We start from the raw sequence: 21,076 nt of genomic DNA, 5'->3' as shown, positions 1-21,076 counted from the left end.
ATAAATCATTTGTTCTCAGGTTTCCTTGGTTAGGGAATATAAGGTCTTGTGATCCACAAGCTGGCTATAAATTGGTCAAATTGTTTGGCCTTGTTTGATTATCTTATCTCAGTTTCCCTATTCTATTTGCCCAGGAATTTTCCTACCTTCTTTACTATCCTGCCTCAGTGGGATAAGTAACTTTCCAAATCTATCTGAAACAATCCCCTTTTGGGCAAAGACATGTCAATACTTCTTAAACCCTCCACTGGCCATGGGAAGCCAGGGTTTTATATTCAACTAACACATATATGTGGGTAATTATATACATTTCTATTTCCCTAGCAGAATTATGTGTTATTTATGTGTGTGGAATGAATTTTTGTGTCTCCAGTGCCTACCCCAGTGCCTGGGACATAGTAGGTGCTCTTTAAATATTGATGGGAAGCCTGAATGCATTTTGTATTTTCCCATTAACAATAAATACAAGACATAACAATATAGCCAGATCATGATGTATTTATAAGTATTTAGCATATTACCAGCATAGGTTATGAATATGTATATCATAAATGGTCTATTGAGATAGAAATTCCTGAGGGAAATACAAAAATATCACCCTATTCCTTTCACTGAAAAAAATACAAAATTCAGTTTTCTCACTATTATTAGACTGCAATAAATATTCATCCTTTGTCCCTCCAGGAGGGTCCCAAGCTTCCTGCAAGTGACATGTGTGCTAAATATGCCAGTAAATCACTGATTTTACTCTGAAGCCAGATTGGTGATCTTAGTTAGTGTGCTTCTTCCAATAGTTCACAGATTCAAATAACGTTAGATTTTTAATCTCTGAGACTAGAGGAGGCAGGGTAAAATTGTTCATGTACCAATTTGAGTTTAGGAAAAAAACTCCTGTGAAGAAGATAATAGCCTGCTTTTGGGAACAAAAGGGCCCATAAAACCCCCTAAAGTTCAAAGCCTCAGAGCTTTCTGCACAATGCTGGCTGCTTACACCAACTAAATTTATAAAGTAGCAGCTGGGCCTGCATAACTGACCCTGAGAGGTCCTGGTTCCAATAATAGTGTCTCCAGTTAGCGGAGGCATCAACTTCAGTGTGAGGTGAGCGAAGCCCCATGAGAATGCCATTACAGGTAGAACTTCCATTTCTTCAATTAACTCTCCACCCCTGACAGCACTCATGACCCTGTTACAACACTGGTCCCAGGGGAGCTGGGGTTGGGAATATGCTTGGCTTGGTGCAAATCCATTATGGCCAGGCAAACAATGCAAACAATATCCCGCTATTGTGTATGGAGGCCAGAACAATCGAAAGTGCCAATAGTGACAAATGATGGTACAGACATGAACATTGGGCGCTATGTGTCTTTTATCTTGAGGATAAAATAACTGTTCTAATTTATACTTGAAAACAGAAATGTTACTCAAACAAGTTGTTGGTGACCTTAAGACAAGGCCAATTTTGCCAAGCTCAGAGTTAGCTGAGTGCATCCATCTTTTTCAAGTAAAAGAATATAAGTGTAGTTAGGATTTCAACTCAAAAGGCAGAGAAATGGAGCAATCTACAGTATACAATTTGTGCATGGCTGCTAGTTGATGGAGAGTAAATAATACCTGTAAAAGAAGAAAATGCAGGCCTTTCAGTAAAGTGGCAGCAAGTTTACCACTTAGGCACGCTGTTAATAAGATGCGTTGGTGTGATTTTTGTTAAGTTCCTCCACCCCCACTTCTTCTTCTTCTTTTTAACTTAAATCATTTTCTTAGAGCTAAAAGGCATCCAGTTTAGCAAAGACACAGGAAATCACTTCAGGAAGGTATACTTCTTTATCTTAGGGGATGAGTTTCAAAACTTGAAGTAAATAGGCCATATAGTTCTTCCCTTCCATGACAAAGGATACAATGGCCACATCATCCGATGAGGCAGAACTGAAGTCACCTTGCCTTAGGGCAAGTTTTAAAGTTCAGAGTAAAACCCATAAATTGGAGTTGTAAATTGAAAGATTCTAAATGGTTTGCACAGGAACAGTTTGCTGCAGGCACTCAAATTAGTCAGTCCTAACTAGGGCTTAAGGGACCTTCCTTGTTTTACAGATGGGGAAAGTGAGGATAGAGTTTAGAAAAACTTGGAGTCCTGCCTTGTCACTGATGATGGCTCTCTCCCAGGGTGGGTTTGGGGTTGGGTGAGGAGGGCAGAAAGCCTTTTTTCAGCTAGGAGTCTAAGAAATAAAATATCTAGGATGTAGGTAGGAATGAGTTTAACTGGCAAGCAAATGATCTTCAACTTGAGACTTCTCAAAATGAGCTTTGCACAGGCTCATTGTATATCTCTTGTTATATTAACCCACTCACTTGATGGACAGAAACAGGGTGAGTCCAGATGTTCGGGGATGGAGTTCTCATCAAACAACCTGCCCTACCTTTGAATATACCAACACAATCTAAAACAAAGCTAAGTGAAAAACAAAAAACAAACACCCAAAATCTCAAACCCAAACCAAACAAAATAACCCCAACCAAACATATCAAACAACTAAAAATATTTTCTAAAGCAATTAACTGGCCCATCACTTTTAGGTCTCCCTGGCTCAGAATTGTGAGAGTTCAAAAAATGATGCTAAGTAAGGATGTTCCATTGGTTAACCAAGTATTGCCAATTATTTTGCCTCATTTAACTTTTTGTACCTCACTGCCACTTTCCAGTGACATCGTGGGCTTCACTAAGCTTTCCAGTGCCAGACGCTATATTAGGTAGTAGACTTCCTGAATAACCTGCACACCACTTTTTGGCTTTTGGCACTCTTGGCGCTCTGTGGCTCTCTTGCATTAGCCCGTGTTCCCTCCATAGCCATGAGACCTGTGGACCCCACACACAATGGACTGATGAACTGCAGTGGGGAACACAAACTAAGCTAGCCTGATGCTGGATTGGACCTGTGCTCCAACATGGAATGGAATCTCTGGTCAACAGCTTTAATTCTAGCCCCATTCCCCATTGAAGGCACAACAGCTGGACTTTCCTTGGCGCGGGGTGGGGGGTGGGGCGGAGAAAGGGAAATGAGACTGTGGAATCTCAGGGGTGTAACTCCACAGAAAGAAAGCTTTCTACTATATCACATCCTCTTATTCCAGTGGCACCCCAAGAAACCCACTTCCCCAGCAACAGGTGGGGATGAGATCTCCCCATCAGTAACAATTACATAAACTGATATCAATAATCATTTCAATTTAAAATTTAATTTTCTAAATTGAGAAGGGAACAATTAAATGTTTCATTAGCCATCAGGCAATGTAGATTTAGAAGATATTGTCAATCATCTATTCAATGCATAATTATTGAGAATCCAATATGTGCCCGGTATTGGGTTAGCATTGAAGCTCTGGAGTTTATAAGGCTGAACGTGACAGACAGGATCTCTGCCCTCAGGGAATTTACAGTCTAGTGATAAATACAGTCATGTGCTGAATAATGACTGCTGCATAGTGACAGACTATATATGTGATGGTAGTTCTATAAGATTTCAATGGAGCTGAAAAATCCTATTGCCTAGTGATTGATGTGGCCCATGATTTCAAATGATTGCCAAGGATGAGGAGGATGCAAAAATTGACAAGGCTGTGGTTGAGATGGCAAACAACTTTAACCTGGGTGTGGATGAGGATGACACTGAGCTCCTAGAGGTGGTTTCTGAGGAACTGACTAATAAGTTGTTGGAATTGGAATAGGAATGCATAACTGAAAAAGCGGTAAGAGAAATTGCAGAAAAAGAAAAAGAGCCTCCAAGAAAATTTGCAGTGAATAGTTTAGCAGAAGCGTTTGCAGACCTCAATAAGCTCCTTAAAAAGTTTGAAGACATAAACCCTAACCACAAAAGGTTTTCATTAATAGCAATGTTCATGGTACATTATCTGCTTACAAGCAAATCTACATGAAAAAAAGTAACCAAGCAAGCAAACCACCATGGATATATTTCTTTTTTGTTTTTGTTTTTTAATGGATGTATTCTGAAAAAAGTGGCACTTCCTCAAGAAGAGCCCAAAGCAGGTCCTTCAGAAGGTGTTCCAGAAAGCAGCATTTTTATCATAGGAGATGACTGCTCCATGCATGTCACTGTCTCTGAAGACTTTCTGGTGGGACAAGATGTGGAGGCAGAAAACAGTGACATTGATGAACCTGACCTTGTGTGTGTTCATGTCTTAGTTTATCACAAAATAATTTAAAATAATGTGTTGTCTTGATTTGGAAAGGAGGGAGGGAGGACTATTGGTCAACAGAGCAGCCTGTGTGATTTCACTTCCTTTTTTTTTCTTCTTTTTGGTGATTTCACTTCTAATCTTGTAATTGTCTTAGCCCCCCAAAGTAAAACATTTTAAAATATAAACACCCCTTCCCCACCCTGCACCTGTCAGTATCACTGACCCCTGCCTGAGGTAACCACTCACCGGACTATTATCTCCATAGATCAGTTTTGTCTATGTTTGAATTTATGTATTGTTCCATCTCCTCATGTTGTTGCACGAATTGTTAAAGATTACTTTTTGTAAGCTTTATTTATTTTTTGTTTAAATGTTTTTATTGTTGAGACTGTTGCAGATGTCTCCACATTTTAAAGACGATTTTTTTAAAGAAAAACACCTTTAAGGCCATGGGGAAGCATTTTACATCATCATAGTGATTTAATTCATCTTGTCTGCTGTAGAAATCAACCAGATGTATTGCTTAGAGGAAGCCAAGTAGTTCTTGTGTATTTACATACGTAGTACATAAAAGGACACCAAGTATTGCATGTGGAGAGAAGTTATATAAATCTTGGTCAGCCAAACTGTAATTATATTCATTTATTCTAGGTACCAGTTATTCAGAGAGATGATTCTTCCCACACCCTAATTTTTAAAATGGAAATACTTGCATTTGGAACAAAATTTAAAGGATACAAAACAAAAGCTTGTATGCAAATGTTAACAGCAGCATTATTCACGGTAGTCCCCCAAATGGAAATAAGTTGTTGGAATTGGAATAGGAATAGGAATGTCCACACTATAATTATTATTCAGCAATAAAAGGAATGAAATATCAATACATGCAATAATGTGAAGAATTTTAAAACATACTAAGCATAAAGGTCAAATGCTACTACATACTGTATGATTTAATTTGTATGACATTCTAGAAAAGACAAACTGATCATGACAGAGAGCAGATGGGTGGTTGCCTGGGGCCAGGTGGAAGAGGGGTTTGGCTGTAAAGGAGCACAAGGGAATTTTTAAGGTGCTAGAACTGTTGTATACCTTGATTGAGTGGTTATGTAACTACATTATTATATATATTACCCCAATTCATTAAACCATACTTTAAGAAATGGGTGAACTTTAATTTTGTAAATTATACCTCAATAAATTTCCATTTGCAAAGGAAGTGTATAAACAGTGAAAAGTAATTCTCCCTCCCACACCTGTCCTTTAGCCTCTTGGTCATCCAGTCTTTGCCCGCCTCATTTACCTTTTGTAGTGGTTCTTTAGAGCTATATGATGGATACTTGAATAGTTTGAAAATTCGGCTAAGAATACTAGAATTCAGATGTCACATTTTGATAACTGAAATCATAAAGATGTTCCCAATATTTTTTGACCGTATGCTCAGAAGAACTCAATCTGTTTATTCGTGTCACTTACTGAATGCTTGCTACGGACCAGCTACTTTGCAAAGGCTTCTCATTCTATTCTCCTCACAATCTTCTGAGATGTGTATTAATAACCTTGTTTGATAAATGAGGAGGTTGGAGCTTAGAGACTTTACGTAACAAGTTTACCCACCTAGTAAGTGGCAGAGCTGGGGTTCAAGTCCAAGTCTGTCCCAGGTATAAACACAGTCTGTGATCATAGACCACAGAGCAATGTGTTGTCTTGATTTGGAAAGGAGGGAGGGAGGACCATTGGTCAACAGAGCAGCCTGTGTGATTTCACTTCTAATCTTGTAATTGTCTTAGCCCCAAACTTAGAACAACCCACCACCTCTACCTTGATTCCACACCCCTTCAGAGTCTTTAGTACTAGTTCTCAAAACAGAAATATTTTAGTTTGGGGCCTCAGCTGTTTTCAACTTTCTTATTCAAAGAAAAGTAATTCTACTTTAAAGATGAAGTTTTTCCATATGTGGGAAATGCCTTTTCAGTCCACATTAAAACTCAAATTTAGTTTCCCCAGCCTGTTAGCTGCAATAATAAGAGAAGGCTCAATAGTGAAAAAGCCCTTCTGTTACTAGGATCATCTTCTCCTTAAAATAGTACCCTCCAGGGACACAGGCAGGCAGATGTGCCTACACTGGCCAAATGATTAGCTGCAAGAGTTTTAGCAAAACAAATAAATCTTCTGAGCCCTACAGGTCATACCCACTCTATTGTTTTGTTCTCTCTTTAGTTGAGTCTGGCAAAGATGGTCAGATATTGGTACAATATTGGAAATAACTTCAGCTTGTAAAGACAAAGGAAGAAATGCAATGAGATTGTTATTGGCAAAAAACATTCTGGTGCTTTCCCCTGTATTGTGCTAAACCTTCTCCTTCCTGCCCAACTCCTAAAGCTGCGTGCTACAATACAGTGTCAAATTCCAGGAAATTTATGTCAGAATTCCTATAGCTAGTAGAGTGTCTGTTCTGAGTGTGCTTTTGTTCATCAGTGGGTATGAGGGATGAGCAGACAGCTGGAATATTTTCTAATGTAAAGTTAAATCTGTACCTTTAAAGGGTGTGGACAGCCCCATATTATTGCAATAAAGGTTCCATCAGCCCCTCCAGCTTCCATGCTGATTGCTGACAGCCAAATGTACTTTTAGTGAGTCACATTGGTAGCTTGAAGACAGTCAAGGAGGATGTATTTACACCATGGAAATTGGTAACCATTCAAATCAGGGATCTCCTCCCCCCCTAACTCTCTCCCTACCTGTTCACTGCATATATTGCTTTGGAGAGCTTTCTAGAGAGGCTTGGAGCTGGTTCATTGTCCAAAGATACAACTTGAGAATAATACTACTGATAATCAGTTAAATGAACTGTATAGTGCCAAACCCTGTGTGTAGTGCTTTATATAATTTATCTTGTTTAATTTTTGTAACAAAGCAAGCAAAGTAGATATTATTAGCCCTCAGTGCAAATGAGGTCACTGAGAATAAGATTCATCCAATCAGATGGCAAGTAGAAATGAGCCTGATGCCATACCTGACTACTGAGCCAGTGATCTTACCTCTTACCGCAGCCTTTCACAGCCAGGTGCCTGGGGCCTCAGTCCCTACTTCTCACCCTCACTTCTCCAAAGCAGCCCCTGTGTTTTCGGCTGAATCTTACTGCTGACTTTTCGGTTGACTAAAAACAACAACAACAACCCATGGGCAATTACCTTGCAATAGGCCAACTGAGATCTTGACAGGCATTCCATCCAAGAACAAGAAATAACCAAGGGTTGTAAGAACCGGGTGTCAGCAACAGAGTGACATTTTGGATTGAGACAGTGATTTTAGTTTCTTGATGACATGATGATGGAAGTTATTCTTTTAAATAGAACTCTCTCACCCACTGGGCTAATATAGGTCAGTAATTGTTTGTGTTTAGGGTTTAACTTCAGGGAAGGTGCTAGGCGATCATCAAGCATATGACTGAAACCATCTCCCCAGCATCCCTTCACAATAATACTGTAATACTTGGTGGGTGCAGAGCACTTTAAATTTGGAATCTAAATAATATCCATAAACAAAAGCCTGTCTATTTGCAAGGCTCCCTGAAGAGGGTGATGGGTGAACTGGATGCTGCCAGTGCTGCTCCTGTGGTTACAGCCCAGACCCTGTCATTGCTTAAAAATGTTCCTTTCAGAAAATCCCACCCGGCATCCACATCCTTGCATCCCTCCTCCTCCCCCCTCACTAAATCTGCTTGTTCTTCAGCTGCCTCAAGGCTCCAGGATCCCAGCTGCTTGTCTAACAGGCTTTCCAGGCTCACTTTCCCTGCGGCCTGGAATCCACAGTCAATCTCTATACTGGTTTCCTATGGAGAACACTCAACTTCCTGGATTTTCCTCTGCATTTGCTCTACAATTCACCCCTTTCTCTTCTGCACAGTGGAGACACATAACTGCCCAGTGACGATGGCTCCACTGAAAGCTATTTTCTGGCATCTTCTGAGGCTCACAGTGCTTCACTCTAGGTCTTTTATTTTCCCAGGTGTCTTCCTTTCCTATTTCCCTTTATTGTTTTTTTCTGGCCTCCCATCTCTCCTTCATTGCCCCCATCCCTTCAACCACTGCAGGTAGGACTGTCTTTCCTTTTTCAGAGGCAATAGAGGTCCTTAGATGGGAACTCTCCCTTTCATCTTTAAACTTGTCTATAAAAGTATTTCTTTCCTGTTTTAAAAAAGAGCTGCCCTTCTAAGTCCTTCCCCACCATTTAGTTTTCCTGATTGTTTAAAAACATAAATGTGATGGTGCCATTTTTTTTTTTTTGCTTGAAACTCTCCAGATGCTTCCCATAGCATCCTGATTAAAAAGCAAACTCATTATTGTGGTCTTCAAGAAATGTTTGAACTAAAACAGTATTTCTCACCCCAGGCTGCACCACAGAACTTAAAAAATAATCATGCCCAGTCACCTCCAATAGATATTCTGATTTCCTGGTCAACAGCAATTTTAAAAAACCACTCAAGTGATTTCTTACCTCTCTTGAGGCACCTCATTCCATTCCCAGCCTTGCTCTCCACCTTGACCCCCTTCCCTCCACTCTTCACAAACCTCAGGTTTCAGCTTTAAGGTCACCATCTATGGGAGGTATGACCTGAGACACTTGCCTCTACTCCAACTCCCCGTGACGGAAAGTCACAGGAATAATGACTGTGTGACTTACCAGAACACTAAATAAACAAGTTCTGCTTGAAACCAACTTAATAACAAACTATAAAATAATGAGATGTGTGTGCATTACTTGTGGGAGGTTCCTTCTGTACATTGTCCAAATAGTTTCTATGGTGTTTTTGTATATTTCAAATGTGAATTATGTTGAGAGTGAGTGCCATGGCAACCCATGTAGAAAAACCCAAGAAAAAGCAACTCATTCATGTGGCTTCACTCTGAAATTAATTTTGCACAGAGAGCTGCCTGCATGAGTGTTTTTCTATTGAAATGAATCATGATTAATTCAGTTGGATTTGATCAAATACAGGCAGAGAATTTCCTTTTTTTTTTTTTTTACCGAGTGTATCAAAATGAATTTAGGGCTGAAAGCTTTCAAATACCAGTTTTCATGTAAATGAGAGGCCAAGGCTCTGACCCCTGGGCTGGGAGAGTGTTGTTGATCCACAGTTGATGGAAGGGCACGGATTTTTCATGTGGGGATAAGTCCTGCTTAATAACGGTCCTAAAAAGAAGATGTCAGGTCGCAGAGTTCCTGGGTCATCATCCTCTTTAGCTCTGCCAGAAAGGCCAAGTACCTGCAGAGCCCAAGTCTCTCCTTCCTGGGCCGGCCACACACGCGGGATTCCTTAGACATGGCAGCACCATGTGCGGGTGATCGTGACTCATTAGCCAGTGTCTCACCGTGTCTGTGAAGTAGTTGTCACTGCCCTGAATGCAGGGCGAGCTCTCGGCAGCAATATGGGCAGCCAATTAAAGAGCAGTCTCTCAGGGATGCCAGTTCCTGGGGACCCAGGGTTCCCTGGGCAGGCTGAGGATGTGCTCTGTCATGTCCAATGAGCTAGTTGGTCCGTCTATCACTGGTGGCTCTCTTTCTGGCTGAGTTGGCTATTTCTTCCCTAATTAAACACTGTGTTTTTCCTCTCAGGGAAAGGAGGAATGGTTACCTATGGGCTGAGAAGAAAGAAGTTTGCTACAGTCCCCAAAGAGGTCTATGGCACTGCTAACCCTATTCAAAGACCAGAGAGAAACCCTTTTAATTAATTCCTGGAGTTGTTAACAGCAAACCTTTTTTTAAACTCAGCTTCAAGTAATTTCTTTGTTCTATGACTGGTTTCTGACTCTTTCAAGCCTGTCACAGTCGCCTCATGAAGCTTAAAGGATCCCAGAATTTTGAAATTTTAGTGACATCTTGGGCCAGTGGGAAGGGAGACATTTACTCCCTTCAGACCACCTGAACCACAGAGGTGACTGGCGAGTCTCCCCCAACCCCGTCTTTCTTTTTCCTTTTTCCTAGGGAAGATGAGTGAGTAGGGGTCCCTGGCAGGGGTGTTCCCGCAGTGAAAAGGAGAACGCACTAAGTCAGGTGGCAGTGAAGATTGGGGTTTTCCAGTTTGGGTGGTAGATGTAAGTTTCATTAAACATGTCAGCTGGTTTTCAACAAGATTTTGACATTTGCAAATGTATTCCCTAACCCTTTCAATCCCCTTTCTATATCTCCTTTCTTCCTAATGTGGCCTCTGCCCATCCCCTCCTCAGCCCCCATTCATGGCCACAGTCTCATCCAGAGTTCTAGATCATCACCTCCTCCTCCAAGCTCCCAGTCAAACCCACCCATCCTGTGGGGCCTCATTAGTGTCTGGCTTATTGTTAATTAAATAAATTACTCTTGTTGAGATATCAGATATGGTTGGAAAAGGTGATCTTTTGCATTATAATAGGAAACACTATTGTTTTATCTCATGGAAGGAACACATAGTGAGAACCCAGGTTTGGGGGCAACCCCAAAGAAGGGAATTTTTAGCAATCCTCCACACTTTCCAAAGAGGAAAGTGTCTGTTCTTGTAAAGGACAATTCGTTTCCATTCAGCCTTAGTTCAGGCTACAGAAGGAAAGCTGGAAACTTTTAGAAATTGGTTTTCCTTTTGATATATCAAGAGTTGCTTGCCGCCCTAACCGGTTTGGCTCAGTGGATAGAGCGTCAGCCTGCGGACTCAAGGGTCCCAGGTTCGATTCCGGTCAAGGGCATGTACTTTGGTTGCGGGCACATCCCCAGTAGGGGGTGTGCAGGAGGCAACTGATTGATGTTTCTAACTCTCTATCCCTCTCCCTTCCTCTCTGTAAAAAATCAATAAAATATATTAAAAAAAAAAAAGAGTTGCTTGCCATTCAGGCTGGTAGAAGCTTCTTGCCGAAGGTATTAAAACTTTTTCATTTTCCTTGACATTTTAATCAGGTGGTTTGAATGAGGAGGAGAAATCTGAAGGAATGCAGCCATCCACAGGCTAAGAGCCCTCACAACCACCCACATTGTCTTCAGGGAGAGAGATCAGTTCCTCTTTCACAGCCCCAAGCTCATTACTTGCGCTGTATTTACTCCCCCTTTTCCCCAACCTCCCTCCTGCTCATCCCTTCCACCTTGCCAGACTCATTATCTTAAAATCTGCTTCTAATCTTTTCACTTCCCAGTTCAGAAAGGCATCCCTGGCTCTCTGTCTGAGTTGAATGCAGGTACTTGACTCTGGCTTCTCAGAACCCCCATGGTAATAATGTTGGCAACTACCCCTTGTGCTGCATTTGCTATGTGCCCCACATTGTTCTAAGTACTTTACACATATTAATCCATTTCATTTTCACATCCCTAGAGACAGGCACCATTATTGTTCCCATTTTACAGCTGAAAAAACTGAGGTACAGAGAAGTTATACTTAAGATCACAAAGCTCACAAGAGGCAGAATGGGGATTTGAACCCATGAAGTGTGGCCCTGGGAGTACCTCCCCTTTAATACCACAGTTCCTGCTTCTCTAAGGTGGGCCCACATTCCTTTCCATCCTCTTTTTTTTTTTTTTTTTTTTTTTTTTACTGTTTGCTTATTGCATATTCCAGGGATATCACACTGTCTTGATTACTGTAGCATTATAGTAAGTCTTGAAGTCAGGTAGTGTCAGTCCTCTGACTGTATTCTTCTTCAATATTGTGTTGGCTCTTCTGGGTCTTTTATCTCTCCATATAAACTTTAGAGTCTGTTTATCAATATCCACAAAATAACATGCTGGTATTTTTATTAGGATTGCATTGAATCTATAGATCAAGTTGGGAAGGACTGACTTCTTATCTATGAAGTCTCTATATTGAGACTTCTTATCTATGAACATGAAATATTTCTCCATTTATTTAGTTCTTAGATTTCTTTCATCAGTTTTATAGTTTTCTTCATATAGATCTTGTACATGTTTTGTTAGATTTATACCTAAATATTTCATTTTTTGGGTGCTAATGCAAATGGTATTGTGTTTTTAATTTCAAAGTCCACGTGTTTATTGCTGGTATATAGAAAAGTGATGGATTTTTATAGATTAACTTTGTATCCTGCAAATCTTGCTATAATCACTTATTTGTTCCAGGAGATTTTTTTTGTTGATTCTTTTGGATTTACTACATAGATAATCATGTCATCTGTGAACAAAGATAGTTTTATTTCTTCCTTCCCAATCAGTATGCCTTTTCTCTTCTTGTCTTGACTTGTCTTGTCTTAGTGCATTAAATAGGACTTCCAGTACAATGTTGAAAAGGAGTGGTAAGAGGGGACATTCTTGCCTTGTTCTGATCTTAGTGGGAAAGCTTCTAGTTTCTTACCATTAATGATGGTGAGATGTTAGCTATATGATGTTAGCTATAGTTTTTAAAAAAAATCTCTTTATTAAGTTGAGGAAATGTCCTTTTATTTTTGTTTATTTAGGAATAAACATTTATCATGAATGGGTGCTGGCTTTTGTCAAGTGCTTTTTCTGCATCTATTGATGTACCATCTGATTTTTCTTCATTAGCCTGCAGACCTGGGCCCATTTTTTTATGTTGGGCAAGTTGGGCATACCTAGGATAAATCCCACTTGGTTGTGATGTCTAATTCTTTTCATACATTGTTGAATTGAATATGCTAATATTTTGTTGAGGATTTTTGCATCTATGTTCATGAGAGATATTGGTTTATAATTTTCTTTTAAAATCTTTGTCTGGTTTTGGTGTTAGGGTACTTAGGTTTCATAGAATGATTTAGAAAGTATTCCTCTTCTTCTATCTTCTAAAAGAGATTTTAGAGAATTGGTATTATTCCTTCCTTAAATGTTTAGAAGAATCAGTGAACCCATGTGAGCCTGATGCTTTCAGTTTTGGAAGGTTATTAATTACTAATTCAATTTTTAAAATAGATATAGGCCTATTCAGATGCTCTGTTTTTTAAAAATCTATTTTTATTGATTTTAGAGAAGAAGGGGTCGGGGAGAGATAGAAACATCAATGATGAGAGAGAATCATTGATCAGATGCTTTCTGCATGCCCCTACTGGGGACCGAGCCCACAACCCAGTCATGTGCCCACGGAAATCAAACTGTGATCTCATGATTCATAGGTTGATGGCTCAACCACTGAGACCCTGGCTGGGCAGTTTTTCCTTTCTTTATGTAGATCCAAGTTCTAATTTTTTTAAAAAATATATTTCTTTATTGGTTTCAGAGAGGAAAGGAGAAGGAGAGAGAGAAAGAAACATCAATGATGAGAGAGAATCATTGATCGGCTGCCTCCTGCATGCACACCACTGGACATTGAGCCCGCAACCCAGGCATGTGCCCTTGGCCAGAATCGAACCTGGGACCCTCCAGTCCGCAGGCTGATGCTCTATCCACTGAGCCAAGCTGGTCAGGGCTAAGTTCTAATTTTTTAAAAAGAACTGCCACTGGCTCATAGAGGGAAGCAGGGAGCAGGAGTTAGGTCACTCATGGAGGGAAGAGAAAATGTTCTGGAAAGATTCATTGCTTTCTTCTTCTTATGTAAGATGTGGTTTCCCCAAAGAAACAAGATGCTAAATAAAAGTTAGGGTCTCAAACCACAAGCCTACTTTAACCCACTTTGTTGCTGACTATATTCAATTTAATTTTGTTCACATCAACAAGGCAGAGTTTTCTTTTCATGCCAGAAGGAGGACGTGGAAGCGAGTAGGCTTTGAGGATGACCCAAATGGTGCAATTTAGAGTTTTCACTGAGCATGGAAGAGTGTGTGTGTGTGTGTGTGTGTGTGTGTGTGTGTGTGTGTGTGTGTAGGGGGGTGGGAAGGGTGGGAGGGAGGATGGGGTGGAAAGATGAATAAAATGTGGCCCCTGCCCCTCAAAGAGCCGTAGTTGGAAAGGCAGATAACGTACTCAACTAATATGTGCAATGATGGTGGAGGTGTCATCTGACCCCAGGGTGACACAAGTATTCAGTCTGAGTGGGAAAAGCTAAAAAATTGTGGAAGATGTGGCAGCTTCCACTTGAAGGATGTTAGGGCATTTAGCAGCAGGGGGGTGAAGACAGTATGCATTTGAGGCAGAGAACATGGTTGGGCAAAGGTTCAGGATGGTCAGCCGCAGGGCACAGTCATGGAAGAGCCGAGAAGCTACTGCAGAGGGTGGGAGGGGCAGGTGGTCTTTTTTGAGTAGGTGCGATGATCTCATCACTTACATAGAAGGTAATTGTTCATAGTTTCATGTTGAATTACAGGCAGGTGATTTTCAAAAGCCTAATTCTTCTAAACAAATGTGGTCTTGCCTCAGACTGAAGAACTACCTGTCTCACATACAATGGTTCATTACCATGAAGAATAAGAAAGTGATTAACTACAAAAATGTCGTTATATTTAACTTTCTAGGGATGGATTTGTTAAAGAATAGCAAAAAGATGTTTAATAGCTTTATATCTATTTTGTAACCAGCCAATTTTGTAACTGTATTATTAGGAGTAAAGCATGGAAAGGCCTGTGCTGTCACTGGGGACACTGAGGTTGCAGGCTCTAACGTGGGGCCAGGAGGAGGAATAAAGGAAAAAGTAAAGAAAGAATCCCTAACAAGGGTCCGGTCCAGGAATAACTTGCTAGACTATGGAGATTAATGTCGGTGCCCTCCTATTTGTGTATCTGGACAGAATCACGTATAAACTTCTTTCTTTTGGGTGTCCATGGAGTGAGGACTCTGTGGTGGGCAGTGATAAATCAAGTAAGTGATCTCTGATTTAATTGTGTTTATGTGATTTTATATTATCTGGACAAGAGGCTGAGTGGAATTCAGTCCTTTATTGAGATATTTGGTTGAGGCAAGCATTTGTCCACATCTCCATCTTCAGTTTAATTTTTCCAGTGAGGAACAGAAACATAGAAAACTCATGGGTAGAGTCTATTGAATTCCTGAAATTCTAGTTCAGTTGTAAGTCACTAATAGATAACAATTTACATACATATTAAGTATAAAATATATGGTGAGATACTTTAAGAAAATGCTTTTGAAATATTACAAAGTACTTATTATTATCTACTTTTATTTTCATTTTGTTTATTCAACCTTAAGCTCTTGAAGATGGACACCACTGTAATCTGATTTTGAGATACAAATTGGTGATATCTTGACTGGGGAAAGGTCTCATCTTATACTTACTCTTAAAAATACTGGCTCTGGTCCCAATGGGGGACTCTTTTGAAGAAGCATAATTTTGTTTCTTACCCTACATCTTGCATCTACATGAGTGAAGAGGAAACCAACAATATTGAGTGTTTTATCCATTTACACATTTCTGCCCCCTCATTCTCATCTATAAAGATACAGCTTTTTCAATTGTAAATTTTTACCTCTGTGGGCAAATAACAAATAACGTAGCCGTGTTACCAAACAACAGAAAAAAAAATCCATATGAAACCATCCATAAAACACGGTATCTGACTAGCAATAAGGTATGGCATGATAAATCATGGTACATCACTAAATGGCATATTACACAATTGTTAAATGATAATTAGAGACACTGCATAAAAACATGAAAACATACTTAGGATATAATGAAAATATTAAAGAAAAACACATGATTATAATAGGTAAGGTGCATATGCATATGCATATGCATATGGAGGAGGCCTGGAAGATAATATGCTAAAATGGAAATACTATAGTTCTATTAGGATAGTGGGACTATGGATTTTCAAAAATATTTTCTTCAATGTTATAAAAGAATAGTAACAGTGAGTTCACCAAATAAATGATGCTGTAGGTGTAGAGGGGAGATATTAATAAACAATCAGAGGTTGGATATTATCAAAAGGGAAAACACATTTAAAAGAATAAATATTTCTTCCCACATTTGACAGATCAATGGGTATTAAGATCCATAGAATTGAAAACACTTTCAAAGGAACTGGTTAGTAAGGTTTGGAAGAGAGCCTGAACTGAACTCTATCTGAATTTTGTTTACCACGGTAATTGCAATAGAGACTAAGTCTTGAAACAATTGTCTAAATATGCTCCAGCTTGGGTATCTTGGCTGAATTTACACTTTGGAATCAAGACACAGTTTCACCTCCTTCAGCATATCATTTCCCTCTTTCAAAATGCATCCGAATTATCAAGAGGTATTGTGATTTTAGGAAACTATTTTCCCTCCCTGCCAAATCCAAAGTAAATTACATTTAGTGTAAGGGTATGTGTTAGATTACTTAGGGATCCAATATTTAAAAATTTCTCCTCAAAAATATTATACTCTGAATATCTTCATTTTATTCCCAGAAATGTATTTTGCTGAATAAAAAAATATTTGGTAATAAAACAAATCTGCTTTCACACATTTACAAAATTCTTTTTAGTAGTAGCAAGAATTCAATCCATGTCACATATTAGTAATCATGAATTGCATAACTTTGGCCTGCATTTTGCTGTAACTCATTTCTTGGCAATATATAAAGTGCCTTTGCCACAACGCCATAGGATATTCAACCTGGGAATGAACTAAGAGGTAACCTAGCGTCAGTCAGTCCCACTCCTTCCTTCTCAGGGAACTGAGGTGTGAGAAGATAAAATTTGCCCAGGATCACCGACCGCATTTGCTGACATTTAAACCCTATCAAAAAACAATTACATACTTTTGATGTTGCATTTGACTAGAAAATTGTGATTTTTAAGTGCATGATGTTTAAAAACAAGAATAATTGCCATACTTAGAGAATTACAGAGTTGGACCTGAAATACACAAAGAGATATACCCAAACTTTTTGTCCTCAATTCCCCTTTTGGCAAAAAGTGCCTGAAACTATCTGACATTTAAAAAGAAATCATCATTCCTTAAAGGGTGCAAAATTATTCTGATCTTCAAGATTAAATATACCACCATTTCTATATATAACTCAATATTTCTCTTCAACTGGATCAGATACTATTCTGGCTGATTGACCTCTTGTCTATTACAGTTGATCAAATGAAAGAGGAAATACTTTTTAGGGCCCCATTGTGATTTTTTTCCTCAGCAGCAAAAAATTAAACATGAAATAAAGCAGACCTTTGCCATGTAATGTTTACTGATCAGATGAACTTAATAAAAACAGGGCTTTGGTTAATCCTAGTAGATTAACTCTCATTTCATTGGCATTTACTGTCTTTGGGAATGCTGAACAAAAGTACAAATAATGACATTTCTGATATTTCCAGAAGTTTAATCATTGCATGTCATATAAATTCTGCATAAAGTTCAAGACTAAGGTATTGACTTCACAGTCTTTAGATTTGAAAAGGCATATATAAGAGTAGTAATCACCAGTACATGTTTTCCCAAAATGTTAAAGACACTTGTATACATATGCAGAATCCATTTTGACTGGATGAAAACAATTTCTGATCTATGAAAATATTACATTAAGTCATTTTGCACCTGATGAAGAAATTATACATGAATGATAGTAAATGTTAGAAAACACTTCAGATAAAGACCAGGAAGTCACTTTAAGTGAAGAATTTAATAAGTAACATAGCCATCTAAAAATGTTAGTTTTTCACATAGCCGGTCACATTTACTTTACTTTATTTGAAATTCCTGATCTTGTCATAAGATATCATAAAACTCAATGACATAATTCAACTGTCTTTAACTCTCCTTTCTCCAGAAACCATCCTACCTAAGGAGGGATGCAGCTTTTCTGTCCTGATTTTTTCTTCTTTTAACAAATACTAAGTGTGAAAGGCTTTCAATAGAAAATTATTTCTTATAATGAAGCATTGTTTTTTTCTTCTTTCAATCTTTTTCAGACCTAAAGCAACTCCGGGTCCCTATGAATAGCCGGGGTTTTTTTTTTGCAGCCCACTCAAGATTTGCCTTGCTTTCAGCAGGTACTGAGTGGCACTTGTTGGGTTATTTACAAAACATCCAACATAGTTTAAATTGTTAAAAAGTAACCGGAACTGCTTCCTCTCCTACCCATTGCCTCTTCCAGTGTCCTTAACACTCACCACCCCTCCCTAAAATGTGTCCCCAACATGCCTATTTACATGGCTCTCAGGCACCAGACGTTGGCACACCCATCACATACCAGGTCAGTCTCTAACAGTGTGAAGGCTGTTGGAGCGGGCAGTTTCCTTCCATCGGGAGCTGAGTGTAGTCATGTTTCTATCAGCACGGCGACCCTTGTATGCAAGGCTTAGACTATCGTCTCGTGGCCCCACCTGCCTTGGCTCTGATTGATGTAACAACAGTATCTGTCATAGGGACTGTTCTGCTTGTAGGAGCAAACGATGATACTGTCCTGGGGCACAAAGAAGATGCTGTCCTCCGGCTCGGGGCACTCGGACCTGTCCCCGGCTGAGCACGTGGCACCCAAGGCACTGTAGGTGAGGGAACTGCCGGAGGGACGGTAGCCGTCCAGGCATCTGGACGTCTCCTCCTGCTGCCCGCTCCGGACCAGGCTCTGGCATTCTCCTTCTTCCGTGGGGGTGGGAGTAGTGATAGAGCTGGCCACAGGCACCTCGGCCTGCCCCTGGGAGGGCAGCTTCCCCCGGAGGCCTGCCTTCTTAGCCAGCTCATCGGAGCTTCCCTTGCCTGACTCCAGGTCCGAAGGGGTCCTCAGCAGCTCCACCACCTCCTTGTCCTTGGGTTTCCGGAAGCAGGGCAACTTTCGGACCCAGAGCAGCTCATTTTCGGGCCACTTGGTGCACCCCTCAGTTTTCCTGGCCAGGGCAATGGCCGCGATGCCTGGCAGGCAGATGGCTGGTCCGATGGCCAGGAGGGGTATGTTTCCCAGAGTCTCTCCTTTCATCCCCGAGACAGTGAACATGAAGCCAAAGACCAGGAAGACACTGACCAGGGCCACCACCAGCCCCGTCCTCGGGTTAATGTCATCAGGCCGCATCTTTCACTCATCCAGGTTGGGGCTTCTTGCTGGCCAGGGAGCAGCTCCGCTGTCTTCCGTCACAGAGGAAACCACAGCGGGTTAAAAGAAATCCCCAAGTCCACTTCCCACCCACCAACTAACTCCGTCTCTTACTCTTGGTCTCTCTCCACCTGTCTGACAATCTTGGTCTCTGCCTCTCTCTATCTCTTGCCCTGTTTCTGTTGCTCTTTGTCCGTCTGTCTGTCTGTCTTCCTGTCTGTCTGTGTCTTTACTATTTTAACCTCAGTCTTTCATATAAACGTCCACCGGCGGGGGTCACTGAGGTACCTGAGGTTTCCTCCTGTCTCCAGTCTCCTGGGAGCAGGGAATGAAGCCAGTCGGAGTCTCCTTAGGAACCTCCACAGCAGCTGTGCCCTCGACTCTCTCCCTTGTTCCTGGGAGGAAAGCCTGGCTTTTCCTCCTGACAACCAGGAAGTGGGACGTGGAAGCCTGTCTTTCCCAACAGTGCGGGTCGCGGTCCCCAAGCTCTGGAAGCTCTGGCGGCGGCGGTGCTGGCTCTGCGCGCGGACTTCCAGGCGTTGGAGGGAGGGAAGGAGGGGGGAGGACTTAGTGTGGGAAAGAGGGACAGCGAGCGCGAGCCTGTCCGCGTTACATCACTTTCAGAGCAAGCTCAGAAACAAAAGGGACGTGTGGGGGCGCGCGGGGGGCAGACCCAGGAGCAGCGGGAGAGGCTGCCCAGGTCCAGTCGGATCCTCAGAGCAGCCGGGATTCGTCCCTCCGCTGCCCAGGAGGGCTGAGCTGGAGGCTGACTCACTTCAGTGCCCGGGAGGGCCAGGGGGGCGAGGCTGCTGCTGACCGGACGCAAACTCGGAAACTCGGCTCTATTCGCCCACCGGGCAGCCTGGGCTCCGAGGACCGGAGCTGCCTGCCGGAGATGTCTTTCGGCACCTGGACCCCTCTTTAGTTACAAATCGGGATGATTCGACCCGACTGTCGGTGGCTCCTCTCTCAACCTCAAGGCTCTAGCACCTAGAGTCTAGGACTCTAAGGATGTGCTCGGAGGCGGCACACCTCCAGGTGCCTTGCTGCTCTCGGTCCAGGCGCTGGGTAGCAGCGAGCGGTGCTCAACAGCGCGCCCGCCGCGGAGCGGGCTGAGACCTGGACGGGCGCCCAGGACCGGCGCCCAGGCCGAGTTCATGGTGAGGGGTGGGTGCCAGGCTTTGCTCAGCCCTGGGTGGAGTCACCAGAGACTCCCCCCAGGCCTTTCAGTTTCGGACTCCGGACTTTGGAGCCCGGATCCATCCATATCTGCTGGGTCCAGGGAAGAGGGCTCTGGCCGTCGGATCCCGGTCCTTACACGTCGCACCCAAGACCCTGATCAAAGGAGAAGGGGGAACCTCGACTGGGCGGGACTGGCTGACCAGCCCCGCTACAGTTCCAGCTTTGGGTGGTTCTCTCCTCCCTTGCTGAAGCTGGTGTGCAGAACCATTCTCCCTCCCACGGCAGCGGGTGATGGATTCTCTGGCCCCAGGGGCAAGTCTGGCTTTGGTCGTGGTTCTTCAACAGGATGCCCATTTGGGGTAGATGGGGAATAGTGAGGGACAGAACAGGGTATGGGGTACATTCCTTAATACAAGGCACTGCCTTGGTGGGAAGAACTTTGACATCCAGGCCTTCCCCGCCTTCTTTGTGTCCTTGGGAAAATGACTGGATTGGTCTGAGAACCATTGACTCGTCTGTAAAAGGATACTATTACTACCACGTATGTGAGGGAGCCGTCTGAGCACTAAATGAATGTGACGTTCCTAGCACAGTGCTTGTTACGTGGTCCCTTTCATAAAATGGTTGAAATAGATATTTGCATACTATGCCACAATCAGTGTAGGCACAAGCCAAAGCATACATCTTGCCAATGTCCAGATTCCCCCTCAGGACAGTAGTACTTCCTGCCCTTCAGACTGGTAAGATCTCCCAGTACCCTTTCAATAATGCCCCCTTGTATGAAGTTAGCATGAGTGGTATT

At 41.7% G+C, this 21,076-nt stretch overlaps 1 protein-coding gene across 1 annotated transcript; it reads right to left on the bottom strand.

Moving 5' to 3' along the window:
• Positions 1-14,973: 14,973 nt before the first annotated feature.
• Positions 14,974-19,589, bottom strand: TMEM215 (transmembrane protein 215). Its single transcript, XM_059657115.1, has one exon. It carries the CDS (start codon positions 19,069-19,071, stop codon positions 18,364-18,366), a length of 708 nt encoding a protein of 235 aa, XP_059513098.1. The 5' UTR covers positions 19,072-19,589; the 3' UTR covers positions 14,974-18,363.
• Positions 19,590-21,076: the final 1,487 nt, after the last annotated feature.

The sequence above is a fragment of the Myotis daubentonii genome, chromosome 11 (assembly GCF_963259705.1).
Source record: "Myotis daubentonii chromosome 11, mMyoDau2.1, whole genome shotgun sequence".
Lineage (NCBI taxonomy): Eukaryota > Metazoa > Chordata > Mammalia > Chiroptera > Vespertilionidae > Myotis > Myotis daubentonii.
Note: the sequence above shows the minus strand (reverse complement) of the source record. Positions and strands in the feature narration are given on the sequence as shown.

Coding starts and splice junctions, on each gene's coding strand:
- TMEM215 (XM_059657115.1), bottom strand. CDS start 19,071: ATGCGGCCTGATGACATTAACCCGAGGACGGGGCTGGTGGTGGCCCTG.